The following is an 18,716-nucleotide window of genomic DNA, read 5'->3' on the forward strand; positions in this document are numbered from 1 at the left end:
TATCAAGAAGAAACAATAAAAGAAAATACCATAGTTAAGGTTTCTGCCCATTCTATTCTGTCACTTGGCTAATTAAAATTCACTTTTTCTTGGAATATATTAAAAAATTATTCAAAATGGTATTTTGAATAAAAATGTATCTGATTTAGTCACTTTGGTATTATTTCTTTTAAAGAACAAACTAAAACCATCAAACCTATGAAGATACTTAACTAGTGAATAAAACAAACTTGATTAACAATTTAAATACTAACTTACAGGATCAGCAGGTCCACAGAATTCTCGAAACGTCTTTGTAGGATTATTTTGTTGAATCTCCATTGCTACACAAGGGCCAGAATACATTTCTGTCACCATCTCCTATGATATGTAATACAAAAGAATATTTAAAAATTAATAATCTTTTACTCATCCTCTTTTAATTGCACCATTATTCCAAATCTTAAAATCTTAGTTATCTTTGAATCCTCAATGTACTCCACATGCCAAGCAGCTCCTCATTTCTGTCTAGTTCTTCTACAAAAATGTGTTTTAGATATGTTCCCTCATCTCCATTTCTACCACTAGTGACACTTTAATGTAATGCTTTACCACTTGATACTTTCATTAATTGAAATGATCTTCTTGTATACCTTCCTTTTAAAGGGTCTCTCCCATTGAATACAGTCCTACTGAATGAACATTTCTAAAGATATAAATTTCTAAGTGTTTCTTCCAAAGATACTTTAAAAAATCATAATCATTTTCAGAAATGAAGAAAACAAGGACCATATTCTTTCACATTAAACATCTAGACATGAGATAATATGTATGAAACAACAATTTTCAAACACTAGATGAGAGGCAGTGCAGTATTATGATCCCTGATAGAACGGAATCAAATGAAGTAAGCTATAGGACTATGTCATCTTACTGCCATGGGACAATGGGATGGGGAGAGGAAACACGACAGAGCCCAACACTCTAACTTATTAGAAGAGACAAAGAATGGAGTTCAGGGAGGCCAATGTAGATAGAATTTGCAGGACAGATTACTAGATGAGGTGGGAGAACTATGGGAGAGTAAACTACAGGGAGGGATCTGTAGAGAAGGTCACCTGAATCTTCAGCTAAGAGTCTGTATATGTGTAGAGGAAACTATCCAAAACTAAGAAAAGAATTACCAGAAGCAGTTAAGTGAAACCATTTACAGAGAGAGCACAAGGCTGAGAAGACTTTGCATTTCCACCAGCTGGAGTGGAAAGCCTTCATATGATACACAGGGCATCAAGTAGAGTTCCCAGAAGGGTACTGCACCATAATAGTTGGCCTTATATATGGAATGCTCTGTATCCATGCTATAAAGTTCAAAAGTAAGCCCTGAAATGGTCAAACTAATCCTAAATAAGTTTGGTAGATGCCAAAGGTATGTCAAACACTCTTCAAAGAAATATGACATATATACCATATAACAATATAAACTGCACATTATCCAGCATCTAATAAAAATTAGGCATGCAAAGAAGAAAATACGAACAGTAGAACAAAGATAAAGATGTAAATGACAACAATAAAAATTGGTCAATGTACAATTCTATACCCAGGTAGGAAGGTTTCCTTCCTTCCTTCCTTCCTTCCTTCCTTCCTTCCTTCCTTCCTTCCTTCCTTCCTTTAAAGAGGGAATAGGGCAAGGAAGGGAAGAGGGAGAGAGAGAATCTTAAGCAGGCTCCACACTGTGTGTGGAGCCCAGTGCAGGGCTCGATCTCACAACCCTGAGATCATGACGTGAGTTGAAATCAAGAGTCAGACACTTAACCAACTGAGCTGCCCAGGCTCCCTGGAAGATATTTTTTACAAATGAAGGAAAAATAACTTTTCCAGACAGACAAAATGTGAAAGAATTCACTACCAGCAGCCATATAGCATAAGAAATGTTAAAGTAAGTTCTTCAGACAGAAGGAAAATAGTACCAGACAAAAATAGAGATCTATACAAAATATAGTAAACACATATATACATACACATTTTTAGTTGATGTGAAAGATAACTTATTATTTAAAGCAAAAATATTAAAAATGCATTATAGGGTTTACAATATAAATTTTTTTTTAATTTTTTTATTTATTTATGATAGTCATACAGAGAGAAAGAGAGAGGCAGAGACACAGGCAGAGGGAGAAGCAGGCTCCATGCGCCGGGAGCCTGATGTGGGATTCGATCCCGGGTCTCCAGGATCGCGCCCTGGGCCAAAGGCAGGCGCCAAACCGCTGCGCCACCCAGGGATCCCAGGTTTACAATATAAATAGAAATAAAAATGTATGATAACCACAGCACATCAGGAGGGGGAAATGGAAGTATACTGTTTTAAGGTTCTTAGCTATATGTGAAATGATATAATGAAAAACATGATCAAAGAAAAGTACCTCTCACAGTGTCTGGAACACTCAATGAACTTTTCTTCTCTACATGGGGAAAAATACTTCAGGAAGAAGTGAAAATAAAGACAAAGACTTTGAGGCAGCAGTACAGTTGGTGCATATGAAGATCAGTAAAGGAGACAGAATATCAGGAGCTAACATGAGACCATAGGAAAGCAGTAAGAGATGAGATCAGATCACACAGGGACATGCAAGCCATTTTAATGACTTTGGAGAGTTTATGATACATGCTGACAAAATAAAATAAAGGTAATTTATTACTGAACAATATTTAAATATTAATCGGAACTCAGTCATCACACCTAATAAAAATGCCAGGGGTTAAAAGAGGAGGGAACGTGTTTCACGATTAATATGATACACAGACCCCTACTCAGTAGAATCCCTAAAGGTATCCACCTGAAGTCATTTTGCTACTTCACAAAGGTCATATGTAATTGATTTTTTATGGGTAATTATGTTGAATCTGATTTTCTGTCTCATGATATTGAAGTACTGCCTACACATAAATGTCAAGAGCCAAGTTCTCAGTAGGGGCAGAAAGCAATAGGAACATGCCATCCAAAAACAGAGGAGTGAATTTTATCTGCTTTTCTTTCATTTGTCTTTATCTTTGTCTTTCAGTGTTAATCACAAATACCATTAAAAATACAGACATAAAGGGCTATGCAAATGTATAAAATGGAAAGAAAAAAAACATGTTGGAAAAAGGACTCCATCAAAAGAATAATGTACTCCTTAAAAAAAAATTAACTCAACAAAACCCTCAAGTCACCTAGGTTTTTAATTAAGTAAAAAATTACCCAAACCAAAAAGAACCTGTTTGTTTCCTTTGCAGCCCTTTGACTCCTGTCTTTTACAATGAGATCGTTTGATTTAACATTTATCCTCACCAGAACATAAGCTCCATGAATGCAGGTAGTGAACTTTTGTTGTTGTTGTTCACCTCTGTATCCTTGGACTCTAATACATTGTTTGGCACATAGTAGACACTCGGTATATATATATGCAGTAAATAAGTGGATCATGATAACACAATGAGATAGGAATTACCACCTTTTTACGATTGCAAATGTAAGTATAAATGATCAACGCAGAATCACTACAAAGAATTATGTCAGATACGATAACAGTGTTAAAAATAATAACAAAACAGCTAATAACTCCCTTAGTACTCTCAATATGGGAAACTCCTTTACATGATTATTTCATTTAATTATCACAGCAATCTCATAAAGTAGTAGCATTATTTCTATTTTATAGCTGAATAAACTACAGCTTAAAGAAGGTAAATAACTTCTCCATGATCACACAACGGGTAGGTTGGGATCTGAACCTAGCATCTGACTCCACAAGCATTTTGTGAGAAGGGAATTGAGTTCATAAAGTTGCAAGTTGGTTGCAATGAATTTTGAGATAGGAAGTCTGTAGTTTGAAGCAAGTAATGTAGGAACACTCAGAACTCATGGTGAGTACCAAATACTTCCGTTAAGACACTACAATGATGCTGTCCCTATCTCACACCATACATCCTACATTTAACAGCATTATTTCATCAACATATCTTCACATTTAGAATAATAAAATGAATGGAACCACTACTGTGAGCTTATGTGTCTTATTTATTTTATAAATAAGAATTTAGAGACAAGGAGGATAAATTGTATAAAAAGTCAGATAAGAATCAAATCACTTGCTTCTGTCCCTTGAGACTATGTTGCCTCTTAAGATTATTTTTACAGGGTCTTCTTTTTGAATGAGACAAACTTCCTAAAATTAAAAGACAACCAATAGTATACAACATTTTAAAATTTACTTCTTCCTTGAACTTACACTCGAGTCCTGAATATTAACTGTCATGAGAAGTAAGAGGATTTTCGGGAAATATAATAGTCACAATAGCAAGTGAGACTCAGGATTTGTTATCTGATTTTTGGTGTCCCAAATTGACCAGTGAAAGATACTGTAATCACACACATTAGCAGTGTATGGATATAGCTCTTCACACAACCTCCTTTGAACAAATCTGAGTTATAAATGGGAAAAGCATTAGAGGTTATATTTCATAAGAATATTACTTGCTTCAACAAAATATTACCAGGATAAAAACATTCTTATGTCCCTTTGGAGAAAATTTTCAAAGAAACAGCTTTCCTTAGTTACAAGAGAATTTTATTTCATAGAAGTACAAAACATCTCATAAAGATACCTGGATAGTATTCTGGTTCATTTATACACTCTATTTTCCCATTAGCAAACCACTACAAACGAATTCTGATTTGAAATATTTGCTTTACATTTCAATCTGAATAAAAAATGATAAGCATTACTAAAAGTGGCTCACAAGGCTAATTACTCTGAAATAATGTAGTTTTTTCTTCCCAAAAGCCCATATGTTCTTTATCTTAAGTAGACTGTTATTAATATCACAAGATTTAAATAGTAGAGAGTATCTTACTAAGAAGAAAGCACATCAACGCCAATTATTCTGAGATATTCTGACATTAAAGTATGATATTGCTACTGTCATTCAAATTTCTGACTTCTTAGGGGAAATGACACATCTATCCAGTGATGTTTTTATTTTTACCTCCAAAATCCTCAAATAAAAAATATCCTAATAGTAAATATATATTACACAAAAATGAATTACATATATTATTATTTTAAAGCACAATATAGGAGGCATTCAAGTCAGAGATGAGGGCTTTTTTTTTTAAAGTTATTTTCCAAAGGGAAATATGGCCCACCTCAGATATGTGCACAATACTAGTGCCCTCAACTAGTTGTAACCGAATTCAATACTACATGATATTGTATGAGAATATAACTGATGGTCAAAGGGTAAGTCTCCATGGGTTTATCTTATGTACAGTAGGGCTATAATATAACATGAATTAAGGAAGGTAGCAGTTTTCAACCATATTTTCAAACGTTAAATTGAACAAATAAAAGGAAAATATATAAAAGAAAGATTTAAGAAATGAAAAACAGCTGTCACTGACTAAATTGTTAAGATAAGAATGTTTTTAAATTCTTCCATTTAAAAAAAAAATTCTTCCATTTAAGAAAAGGCATAACTCTAAAATTAAGAAGCTCATAAGATTAAGGTTCAGTATGCAGTAATAGAAGGAAAATCACTTTGGTTTCTCTAAATAAAGGTGGAAACCACTGGTATGCTGAACATGAAATATATTTCACAATTAGTCTTGACTTGTAGGACTAAATAAGACAAAAGGCTCAGGCAGTTCTCAGACCAGTGCATTTGTCCTTTTTAAGGAAGGTTGAAAGGAAAAGCCATGGAGAAATGAGAAGAGGGGAATCTAGTTTCATTGTCAAAAACAGTAAACTTTATACAAAAAAAAAAAAAAAGTCAAAACTCAGTAAAACACTGTAGGTGAGGAAGCAGTCCACCAGCACAAACGTATCTAAGATATTTTGATAAGGAAAGGAGGGTAACTAATTTTGATCAAATATCTACTATGTTTTATTTTAAGGAAGAATATTGGCTTATTTGAATATAGTCATATGTTTTAAAGAACATAATTTAATTGCCCTCTGACCAACTTCTTTAAAATCTTGTTTCTTCAGCTTCAGTCATACTTTCAGATAATTCTACATGCATTTATGTCATTAAAGTAGATGTTAAATACTGAGACGAAATTATACTGTAACATTAAGAACTATTTGCTTTTAACTTTCTAAAGCACTGTGAAGTCTTCCACTCTGAGGATATTATAAGCTTCATAGAGAATGCCCAAATGTGTCAAATCCCCAGCAATTTTTTTTGTACTCTGGTATATTTTTGTTTCATAAATGAAACAATAAGATATTTAAAAAACTGATCCAGTAGCTCTCAGAGATAAGAATGCCTCAGTCACTAGGTATGATCAGCTGGAAACTGGCAGACTTGTGAATACTTTCATGATTATGAATTATACTGAGATCCCCAAGATTTAAGACACATAAACTGTTTTCAGTACCAATGCTTTACATTTATTTTGATACTTACGTTATACTCAGATACTACTCCTTTATAAACTTCATAAAACTCCTCAACATTAACTCGATCCATGTTGAACTATTTTAAAACAAAACAAAACATATGCCAATTAACAAAAGAACACAAAATGAACCATACTCAGCACTCAACATTTATGATCCCTTGGATATATTTTCTTTACTTTAATATAGAAACCCTGCACAAATTAAGTACCCTGAAAAAGTGTTGTTAAAGATCAGCTGATCAATAATAAAAATGGTTAACATTTATTGAGTACTTAGTGTTTTAAGCATTGTTCTAGGATCGTATATTCATCATCTCATTTAGTCCTCACAATGCCCCCATGACATATGTTATATTACATATGGGTTATGCAACCTTCATATCTGTGTTCCATTTCAAGCAGTCTAACTCCATTGGTCAGGCTCTTAATCACCACACTAACCCTCTCTTTGAATAAAACTTCATTCTCCACACTCAAAATTTATAGGCAATGCCATGCTGTTTACTGGCCCAAGAAATATTACTAATGAAAAGTACTTCAGATTTTGTAGCTGCCAAAAATAACAAATTTTTCCTCCCAAGCATTCAGAAAAATCCCTAGTCTGGTTCATAATAAAGCATTTACTCAAGTTGTCTGGAAATCTAAATTCAAAAAGAATTGTAAGCTTATGCTTATAAGATGAACCTATAAAGACTCTTTCTTGTCCAGGCTGGATTCAAATTTAATTAAAAATAAAATTGCATTAAGTTCTTGGTCTCAAGAACTAAAACCTTAAATTTTTAAAAAATTGCCTCAGAATTGACAATTGTATTTTCTCCCCTACTTTGTTCCTTTACTGTTGCCAGAACTGAAGATCAATGAGAAATTTCTGCCTACCTGGGCAATAATTCAAACTGGGAGGATTGATTTCATGGCAACATAACTATTCCAGGCAGTCAGTTTTGTTTGATATCTGTGTTTTATCCTACAGTTACACAACTTGTTGTATTCTTAATATAACAAAATAATAGAACATACAACTTATTAAGTATTTATAATTTACCCTGGAAACTCTACAAGGCATTGTGTAAGACTATTTCATTTAATTCTTAAAATAATCCATTGAGGCAAATAATGTCCTCACTGACCAGCAGACCCATGAGTGTAGAGGGAAGCTGACAACGATTTAGAAATAGAGCTTCCTGACTCCAAAACTCAATGACTATGATTGCCACTAAACTATCATATCTCCCCCATAGGTTCAATCAATCCTTTTCCTAATTATTATTGTTTTCACTGAGCACCTACTCTAGCCAACTATGCTAGCTAGGTGGCAGGCCAAGAGTTCAATGAATGTTTAAATCTAAAATTTCTACAAAACACACATTTTTAAAGCAGTCTCAGGTCCTACAATCCTATGAATATATCACCAAACCAATACTTTCAGAGTGTTTTGGCTAACAATTTCTTTATAACCCTAAGTAAGATTCTTCAAATGTCAAGTTTCTCATTAGTCTCCAAATTTTGTCTGATGACTCTGCAAACTAGTTGATATTTCTGACCATTTTTTTGGTTTCTGGGCATTACTACCAAGTAGGGACATAAAATTGTCAGAATCCCAGTTATTGCCCTAATCTCTGATTTTGGATGATCCTGAAACTTAGCAGAAATCAAAAGCAGTTCCTTTTCAGGAAAAGAATACATAAATTATACTGGTAAGAAAAATCTCATCTCCAAAGTCAGTAGTATTTCACTATCAAAATAGCATAAACTTTCTGGTCTTCGCACATTGTAAAGCCTAAATTGTTATCTGATTCCTGTAATAATTTGTACCCAATTTTTTGTCAAGTGCACTGGTAAGTACAGCACAAAGGTATCAGCTCTGTGTTTTCTCAGTGATGGGTTTCCTATAAGTGTATCTACTGGGCAATTTTGAACGGTTGTGGGCTTTGCAGGGCAAGTGATGTGACTGCCAACAGAGGGCTGAAAGGTGCTAACTCTAATTAGAAGGTTCTGAGGGAGAGTCCAGAAACCAGCGAAAGGTCCTGGTTAGTGGAAAAATCTCAAGTGATTCTCCTTCGCCATTCTCTTCTTAGTCACCAAACGATAGAAAGCTCATGATTGACTACGTAACTGAATTCTATTTTTTGTTTGTAAATACGTTGTTTGTCTATACTTATTTTACAATTAAAGTCCCAGGAATTGTATAAATCTATTTTATAAAGTTAAATTAGGTATATTATTTGAACTTCAGTTCTCTCAGTGAAAAATTACATGGATAAAATAATTTCAAAACAATTTTTTGATTATAAGGTTATCAAGTTCAGTAACTATATCTTTTTATTTTTAATTTTCATTTTTAATGGTGAAGTTCACAAGTGTCCTTCAATGTAAAACATTTTAAAAAGAAATCTCTCAATAGATTATGAGTTATTGCAAACTACCTACCATCTGCATAGCTGAGATTTCAAAACCTGCATCCCGGATAGCCATGAGGATCTTTCCTAGCAGTCCTGAAAATACAGAATAAATAGGGGCAAAAATACAAAATTTCCAAGGCATTTTAGTTTCTTAGAAATGCAATTTTTTTACACCAAAGTACTTTGCTTATAACTATATGAAGGAATCACGTAGTTTTCTAAGGGAAACCAAATCTCTAATATCGAGCATCACAAGTAATCATTTAGTTCATTTAGTAAGTGCTTTAGGAATATCAACAATGATCCTGAAGATTATGTAAAAAGCCTTTAAGATACTATTTTGCCTTTAAAGCCTCTGAAGGCTAGTAATGTAGAAAACATGCAAATCAAATAATTGAAGCTAACATTACAATAAAAATAAAATGCCAAGGTACTGGATATGGGAGTTCCTAGGATGACATCAAAGGAGAAAAATCAAATTATAACTTAAGGCAGAAACTTTAGGGGGGAATGAGAACATGAATTGGTACTTAAAGCCTATAGATACATGATATTATATGGGGACACAGGTATAAAAGGACAGAAGGCACAGGTCTGAGAAAAGGTGAGCATGTTCACATGACAGTAAGAAGTCAGAAAAGAAAAAAAAAAAAAAACAGCTGAAAAGGAAAAGACACTTAATCCAAACTGATGAAGGCCTTAGATATCAACATGAGGAATTTAGTCTTTATCTCACAGATCAGTGCTTTTTATAATAGGGTCTGTAGATACTGGGAATCTGGGACTGATCTTGAGATTCCATTAGTTTAGTATAAAAGACTTCTTTTTTTCAAGTCAATTCTTTCTCACTCTCTCTCGCACACACACACATAAGTGCATACATGCACACACATACACACACCCCCTACTCCCCGTATAGTCTGAATGATCTGGATGCTTATCTTATAACCCAAAATCACCAAGGAGTACCAGTGCCTGAAAGTGCACTTTTATTATTTTACTGCAGACAGGTAGTGCTGTTATAATTGTAGCAGGTTGAGGGATGGGAAAGAAAAAAGACAATGATAGACCTATTTCTCAAATGCTATATTTGTACCAAGTGAAGGCCAAATGATACCAGAGCATGCTGTAGAAACAAAGGCTCCTCAGAAAGTCTAAAGAGTAGAACAGGCCCATGCCATCTCAGAGCAATCTGCACCATATCGATACAGTACTTGGTGATTGAGTTTTGTCAAGCATCCTTTATCCTATCCATGTTAACTTAAATTTTATTCACTTTATGGTTTTGTCTGTAATGAATTTGTAAATTGCTTTAGTTATATGGTTAAATGTGCAAAGGTTTATATTGAGTTTTATATTTGGACACATTTAAGTTGCATTATAATTGCAATAATTCCCGTCAACACTAGGGGTCCATCAGAATATTTTTCCTCCAAAGGAAACCCTGCCAAAAGAAATGGAGAGCCTCTGAAAACACTGAGCAGGAGAACACATGACAAAATAGTGTTTTAGGAAGATTATTGGTATAATAATGACAGGCAAGCTGGTCTGAACAAAAAGAATAAAAGAATCACAAAGGCTTTTGAAATCTTGTAGTAGACTCATTGGACTTGGATGACAGCGTGAGAGAAAGAAGTAATGAACATTAGACGTTTCAAACAAGAACCAACAAGATTAAACTGAACACAGAGTGTGAAGGTGAAGGGACACAGGTTTTTAGTTCAAGTGACTGAAAGAGAGCATCTGTAAGAAGAAAACAAGCAATAAAAGCAAATGGATTAATGTCTTGGGGAAGGTCACCAAGATGGCATGCATGACTGCCAGGGGACTGGTGAGCCAGACCCAGACATTTGAGGGGCCCCCCCCACCTTCCCTGTCCTTGGAATGTGGGTTCTGTTTGCCTTTCTCGTTCTCAGATGCTGCTCCAAGGATGTGGTCTTGAGATACTGATGAGTGGTACTGCACAGTATGTGTGACTGAACCCAGTTAAGACCTCTATGGAAACTTTTAATATTTGGCAGGTGGGTGTGGGGATCCACTTGCCTTGCTGCCCAAGACAAGCCTTGTATGCAAGTTATCTTGCTTGTTAAAACTGTTACCTACCAACCTGGAATGGCCTTCCTGTTTCTTCCATTTCTCCCTGCCCTTTGAGTTCAGGGGCCAGTTTCAGATTACACTCAGAAAGCTTCCAAGGAGATTATGAACCAACAATTAAGGAAAAAGACACTGAATTATTTTGAACATGAAACAGAACTTTAGAACAGAATATGGACCAGTATTTGAGAAGAGAGTATTACTGTTCTCAAAAAAAATGATGTATTTCTCAAAAAATACTTCTCAAAAAATACTTTGAGAAAAAATTTTCTCAAAAACTGAGAAAAAATTTTCTCAAAAACTGAAGTACTTCTCTCTTCTAAAAAATGATGAATGAGTGAATAAACTCCCTAACACGAAATAGGTGATAAGCAATTGCATTCCAATAGCTAGACAGGTAGAAGGCTATAATGAGGCATGTAGATAGGTTAGAGCTGAAATAAGAACAGAGGACTGCTTGTTTGACAAAAAGGAAAGGAAAAGCAAAACAAAACAAAAACCAAACCAAGCCAAACAAAAACAAAACAAAACAACCCAAAATAAAACAAAACCTGGAAGGAATGAGTTTTGAGAAAATATCTAAGGTTTGGAAATTTAAAAATGAAAATGACTAAAGAATGATATGTAAAGAGAGATATGAAGGAAAATAAAGAAGAAAAATATTACAATAGTTATCAACAAATCTAACAGGAAAATTCTTAGAACAGAGGGATAGTCAAGAATTAAAGGAGATTAAGGACCCTAGGAGTGCAGATAAAGCCTTCAGCATAAGCAGGATGGTATGTTGACATTAAAGACAATTGAGAAAGTTGTAGCAACAGAGTGTTAGGAAAAAGAAGTTAGATAACCCACTAAAAATCTGTACCAAAGATTCATATGATAATGGATATGAGAATGTTAATCAAAATTCCAAGTCTTTAGTCAACAGGAAAAGTATTAGTTAGGAAAGAAAAAAGTAAATTAACAATTACTGAGGACTGAACTCTTTTTAATATGAATTTATACCATTTAATCCTTAAAGCAATATTCTTAAGCAGAAGCTATAATTCCACTATAAAGATGAAAACATTAAATTTTGGATGATAGATAACTAGCCTGAAATCATAAAGTAGTATATCTTCAAATCTCACTCTCTTTCTACAAGTTTAAAAATGTTGGCTTAATGATTTGTGAAAAAAAAAAGTTCATACTTCAGGCCATATACAAACAGTAATCCAAAATGAATTTAAGTTAAATGTAAAAGAAAAACCCAATTAATTAGAAAAACACATTGGTGCTATTTTCTTCTCATGATCAAGGTAGCCTTTTTAAATATAAAAAGGGGAAAAAAGGAGAGTTGTATTTCTGCTATGGCTGAGTAGCTCCTATTGGAATAATCTTCCCTCAGATAATAACTAAACTCCAAAAGAAAACATAAAAACACAACCACCTGGAGGCACTGAGTGGGTTCCCTGTTTCTGCAGTGGTCAGCTTGAGGGAAAGCCACAGTCAACACTAAAACTCTAACTGAAAGCCTACAGAATTAGCAAACTTAAAGAACTAGAAGACAAGGCTTGGGCAACCATTGCCACTGGAAAGTGAGTAAACAAATAGTCTCAGGGAAAAAAAGCCAGAGAGGAACGCCTGTCTTCTATGTATAAACATTGCTCACATCTTTGGAAACCTGAAGCATTCATGCATGGAGTAGACTCCAAGAAGCCCAGCTAAAATTAAAGAACTCAATGGAACTTGGAGTTACCACCTACCAAAGTGGAAACAGAAATTACCTGATCCATTCAGCAAGTATACTGGTTGCATTTAAAATATCAATACATCTTTGAAGAAAATGGCAACATCTAGAATTTTATAATATATCATTCACAATATTCAGGATACAATACAAAATTCTTTGATATAGGAGGACACAGAAAAACATGACCTATTGCCAAGACTAAAGAGAATCAATGAAGACTAATCTGGCATCCCAGATGTTATAATAAGAAAACAAAGATTTTAAAGTAATCATTGTAACTGCTTAATGAATAAAGGAAAATGCACTCAAAATACATGAAAAGATAGGAAATCTCAACAGGGATTAAGAACTGCAAAAGAATCAAAAACTAAAAATGAAAAATACATCTGAACTACAAAACTCACAGGTAGAGACTTAAGAGCAGAATAAATTTTAATGTAGACTGAGTCAATTTGGAGAGAGATCAACAGAAATTATCCCATTTGAGAAAGGACAATTTTTGGAAAACAATAAACAGAGTAGCAGGATGAAACAAAAAGCTTTTTTATGCAAAAAAGCCTAAGATATATGTAATTGGAGCCTAAAATAAAACAGAAAATATTTAAAGATAAAAAGCCTGAATTTTTCTAAATTTGTTGACCTACTGAATTTAAATTTATACTTTTTACCAATCTCAGGCAGATTTTTTTAAATAAAGAAAACAACCAGGCATATCATTGTCCAGCTGCTGATAATTAAAAATAAACTCTTGAGAGAGCCAGAGAAAATGATTCATTGTATAGAGGGAATAAGAATTTTAATGACTGCTTACTTCTCATAAGAAAAAGGGAGGCCAGAGGACAGCTGAACATTTTTAATGTGCTAAAAGGAAAACAAACTGTCAACTTGAAATTCTATGCCCGGTACTTCAATCATGATAAAATAAAGACAGAGAAAAATTTGTTTTCACCAAACTCCTACTTCAAGAAACATTAATGGAAGTTATTTTAGTTGAAGGCAAATGAAACAAGATTAAAAATAGGATCTTCAGGAACACCTGGGGGTGCTCAGTCAGTTAAGCATCTGCCTTTGGCTCAGGTCATGATCCCAGGGTCCTGGTATTAAGCCTCACATTGGTCTCCCTGCTCAGCGGAAAGCCTGCTTCTCCCTCCCCCTCTACGTGCCACTCCCCCTGCTCATGCTCTTGTTCTCTCTCTGTCAAATAAATAAAATGTTTAAAAAAATAGAATCTTCAGGGATCCCTGGGTGGCTCAGTGGTTAAGCGCCTGCCTTTGGCCCAGGGCGTGATTCTGGAGTGCAGGGATCGAGTCCCACGTCAGGTTCCTGGCTTGGAGCCTGCTTCTCCCTCCTCCTGTCTCTGCCTCTCTCTCTCTCTCTCTCTCTCTCTCTCTCTCCCTCTATGTCTATCATAAATAAATAAATAAATCTTTTAAAAAAATAGAATCTTCAGGACAAATGATGAACATAATTAGAGGCAAATATGTGAGTAAATACAAGAGACTATTTTTCCTCTTAATTTCTCTAAAATACATATGCAAACATTTTAACATTGTACTGTGGGGCTTAAAAAGTATGTGAATGCAATATATACCAGAAATATAACAAAAAGACAGACAGAGGGAGAAAATGGACTTTTGCAACTGAAAAATTTCCACATTTTATGTGAAGCAGTACAATACCAATACATTTTAAATAGACTGAAAATTAAGGATGTATACTTTAATCCTTACAAGAGTGACTTTCTAAAAATAGTCCTCAAATAAGCAGCATCGACATTACGCAGGAACTTGTTAGAAATACAAATTCTCAGGACCAACACTAGACCCAATGAATTAGAATCTCAATGGGTAAAAAGCAGAAATAATCGTTTTAATAGACCCTCTGTGATTGTTATACACTGAAATTTGAGAACCAAAGTCCTTCCATAATGAAAGAAAGAGAAAGAAAGAAAGAAAGAAAGAAAGAAAGAAAGAAAGAAAGAAAGAAAAAGATAGATAGATATATACCTAAAAGGTCAATGAATAAATAAATATAGAATTCTTAGAAATATCAATCCAAAGGAAGAATGGATAAAGATCAAAAAGAGGGGGTAGAATTGAAAAAAATAATAAAATAGGAAACCTAAAACCAATCATACCAATAATTACAATAAATGTTAGTGAACTAGGGATCCCTGGGTGGCGCAGCGGTTCGGCGCCTGCCTTTGGCCCAGGGCGCGATCCTGGAGACCCGGGATCGAATCCCACATCGGGCTCCCGGTGCATGGAGCCTGCTTCTCCCTCTGCCTGTGTCTCTGCCTCTCTCTCTCTCTCTGTGACTATCATAAATAAATAATAATAATAAAAAAATGTTAGTGAACTAAAAATTCCCACATAAAGCAGAGATTTTAGATTAATTAACAAAATAAGATCCAATTCTATGTTCTCAACATAAAACCAACTTTAAATGCACAGACATAGGTAAGCTGAAAATAAATGATGGAAAGACAGACCATGCAAACAATAGGCATAAGAAAGCTGAAGTGGTTACATTAATTTCAGATAAAGGAGAATTTATAAAGTCCTAAGAACATAAATGTCCTAAGAGGCATTTGGAAAACAGTACTTTAGACAGAGAGCTGGAGGAAGATGGATGTCCATGTAAAGAGAACTGAGCAAAGGTATGGAGATGTAAAGCAGGCACAGTTCTGGTGGAGGGGAAATCAGACAGGAGAGAAGGCAGCGGAGTGGTGGAAGCCATGTGACAGAAGGACTTATAGACATATTTAGAGGTTTGGGCTTTATCCAATAGGCCAGAAGTTCTCACAATTTTTGGTCTCATGGACCCTTTAGCTTTTGGAAATTATTAAAGACTCTAAAAAGCTTGTATTTATATAGGTTATATCTATTAATATTTATTATGTTATAAATTAACAAATTTAAGGACAAAATTAAGAAAATTCTTAAATATTTATTAAATATAACAAAAATCCTTTACATGGTGATATAAATAACATTTTGTGAGAAAAATGACTGTTTTCCAAAAAAATTAATGAGTGGCACTGTTTGATATTTTCAAAAATATCCTTAATGTCTAGCTTAATAGAAAGCAGCTGCATTCTTACATCTGTTTCAGTTTTCAATCTGCTGCTATATGTTGTTTTGGTTAAAGTATATTTAGTTATAAAACAGTGAAGTGTTTTAATAGTTTTTAATATAAATGTATACATTCTTCTTTATTTGACAAATGATATTTTCTTAAAAGCCACTGCAACATATAATTTCAAAGTTGTACCGATGAACTTTTTTTTTACCCTGTTACATTAAAATCCACTGGTCTATTGTATACTTTCAAAGAATCTTTTACCCATGCATGATTTTGTAATATCATACATTGATCATCTGGAAACTATTAGTTCATGAGTTATGCAGATCTTCCAAATGCTGACTCATTTCATTACAGTACATCAGGAAAAAAAAAATCACATTTGTTAACATCACCAATTTCATCAGAATAATCTGTAAGTTATTAGGAAACTGTCAGGCTTAAGGTGGCAAATACAATTTGCAAGATCCTAACTATGATTTTAATTTGTCATTTTATCTTCTTTGGGATTTTTATCTTTGGCAACAACTTTTGTCAGTTGTCATTTCAAATAACAGACCTACTTAATTTTAAGAAAAATTCATACCAAATACCCAAGTCTGAATAACTATAGTTTGTCTGTTATTCTTCCAAGTAAAAATGATATTCCATGAAAAACCATCTAGTTGAGCTCACAATTCAAACTATACAAGTGCTTTTCCTAAGGATTGCATTATATTTCAGTATGGAGCAAAAGTATTTTATATATACTTCCCATTTCTTCACACAGAATATTAAAAAGACATATACTTGCAGGTGAAGAATAAAAGTAATAATTTTTCACTGTTTCATCAATGATATTGTTAAGTGAAAGTGGTTTTCCTCCTTCAAGCACATGATAGTTAAAAATGCAGTGACTACTAGTACATAGTACAGTTTGCTACCACCATCTTCATTTTGTTAAGCACTAGTAGCGTTAACTACCATTGGTTTTACACCATTATTGCAAACGTCACCACATTTTAAAAGCCAAGTAAACTGATTATTTTTGTGAAAATAGATCTGTTCTCATGGGTACCTCAAAAGGTCTTATTTGTTATAATAAAGAAAATGCTTTACATGATTACATAAGAATCTTGATCTAAATACAGCAGTATTAAGCCCCATCTATTAACCAATATGAAGAGAAATTGACAATCTATATCTATTATAAGTCTATAATTACATTAAACCATGTCCCATGAAAATTACCACTTGAACAGAATAATTCTATTTACAGATAAACCAATAAAAAGTATGGTTCAAGTAACATTGCCATTCTGCCAAGAACAGTCAGACATGAGTCAAAGATATTGCTTTTTTTATATTCAGTTGGTTATGTGTGGAGGCAGGAAAGAGAGGCATTTAAGAAACTTGTTCTGTGTTTAACAGCTTGAAACAACAAACTGTCAATAACCATATGTCCTTTACTTTGTTCTAGATAGAAAATGTTCAGATGGCTGAACAAATAACAATAACTATGTAAATGAAGTAGCAAAAAAAAAAGTAAAATTGCATGATATGAAGCAAACAAGTTCAAAAGGGTCAAACAAAGCAGACTGCTTTTTTTATTTGGCTGGTGTTTGCATAGCTAATTTGTTTTTTAATGGTTTGCTTATAACTCCATGAATGCTGGTAAATTTTTTGAATGTCAAATCACCTCTCCATCTCTACTCCTAATGCCTTCGTTCATATTGCTATACCTTCCACTTGGACTGTTCAAAAGCCTCTATATAAATGGCCATACTGTATCCAATCATCAATATTAGACATCTCTTGCTTTGTCTTTCTAAAAATTCTTCTCCTGGAATTAGGAGCCCCCCGACCTCTTTTAGAGAAAAACTAATAGCACCAGTCATTTGATTGAAAAGGGAGCTGCCTGCCATCTTCCTATACTAGTCTATGACCATGGTCTCAGTAAGTAGTCAAGAAGAGGCAGCAGACCTATTAGCACTCTGCTAAGGCCAGAGTATTTCACCCAGGGATGGGCCTATCATTAGCAAAAGCCAATCAGAGTTCTTCCTTGGGACTTTTTTTTTTTAAGCTAGAACTGGGGAAAAAAGCACTCTTCACTATGTTCATAAATAAGCAAGCCCTGCACTGCTGGCAAGGGTCCCTCTCTCCCAAGGTACTAGGCAAAGTTTATCTAAGAATTTGAAGCTGACAGTAAAGAGAAACAAATATAAAATACAGAAAGAGAGATGCTGACCAAGTCTCTGTTTAGAGTTCTCCCTAAGCTCAGTGTGGTCTCTGCCCTTCTTCCAGCAGACCAGTTAAATGAGATAGAATTAGGGGATTCGAGCTGGGTTTCTACCAGCTGTGATAACCTAAGTGTCCTTATCAGACCACCTTACTTACATAAGAGAGGACATATTGCAGCCTGAGAAAGAAAGGTTGTAATAGGAGGTGGAAAAAAAAGAGACAGTTAAAAAAAAAAAAAAAAAAGGTGTGATATTCCAATGTGTGATAAAGGAGGATTTATAGGTTGCAACAAATATCCTGACAAAAATCCTAGGCATGGCCAAATGATCAATAAGTGGGATTAGAAAATGATCCTAATCCCTCTGTCCAAAAAGTTCATAAAATGATCATGGTCAGAGAGTATAAGAGAAGAAACTGATAAAATAGTATTTTAAAAAATAGTAGACTTAATCATTTAAATTAAAATTGGTTTGTACCTACTTAAGTAAACACAGTAGGAATAAATGACAATTAACTGAAATAAATAAATAAATAAATAAATAAATAAATAAATAAATAAATAAATAAATAAAACTGGCTTGTACCGAGTAGGGAAATAAAAATGCAAGGCAATCAAACAGAACAGGTACTTTTTTAAATTAAAAATAAAATACAATAAAATAAAAATTAAAAATTAAAAAATAAAAAGACACTTTTAACACCAATTGGCATCAATAAGCGAAAAGGCACAGCTAAAATTTTCACACTAAATTTTTCCATTAAA

The 18,716-nt window shown here is 33.9% G+C and overlaps 1 protein-coding gene across 4 annotated transcripts in view; it reads right to left on the reverse strand.

Annotated features, from left to right (window-relative positions):
- NME7 (NME/NM23 family member 7) overlaps positions 1-18,716 on the reverse strand; it is a 259,209-nt gene that overhangs the window by 124,474 nt on the left and 116,019 nt on the right. For all 4 annotated transcript variants that reach the window (XM_072732953.1, XM_026003344.2, XM_072732951.1 and 1 more), the window contains exons 8-10: positions 8,852-8,916; positions 6,430-6,498; positions 259-360 (exon numbers count right to left, since the gene is read on the reverse strand). In XM_072732953.1, coding sequence (XP_072589054.1) covers positions 259-360; positions 6,430-6,498; positions 8,852-8,916 — 236 coding nt within the window. The remainder of the gene's footprint in view (positions 1-258; positions 361-6,429; positions 6,499-8,851; positions 8,917-18,716) is intronic.

This window comes from Vulpes vulpes, chromosome 13 (assembly GCF_048418805.1).
Source record: "Vulpes vulpes isolate BD-2025 chromosome 13, VulVul3, whole genome shotgun sequence".
Classification (NCBI taxonomy): Eukaryota; Metazoa; Chordata; class Mammalia; order Carnivora; family Canidae; genus Vulpes; species Vulpes vulpes.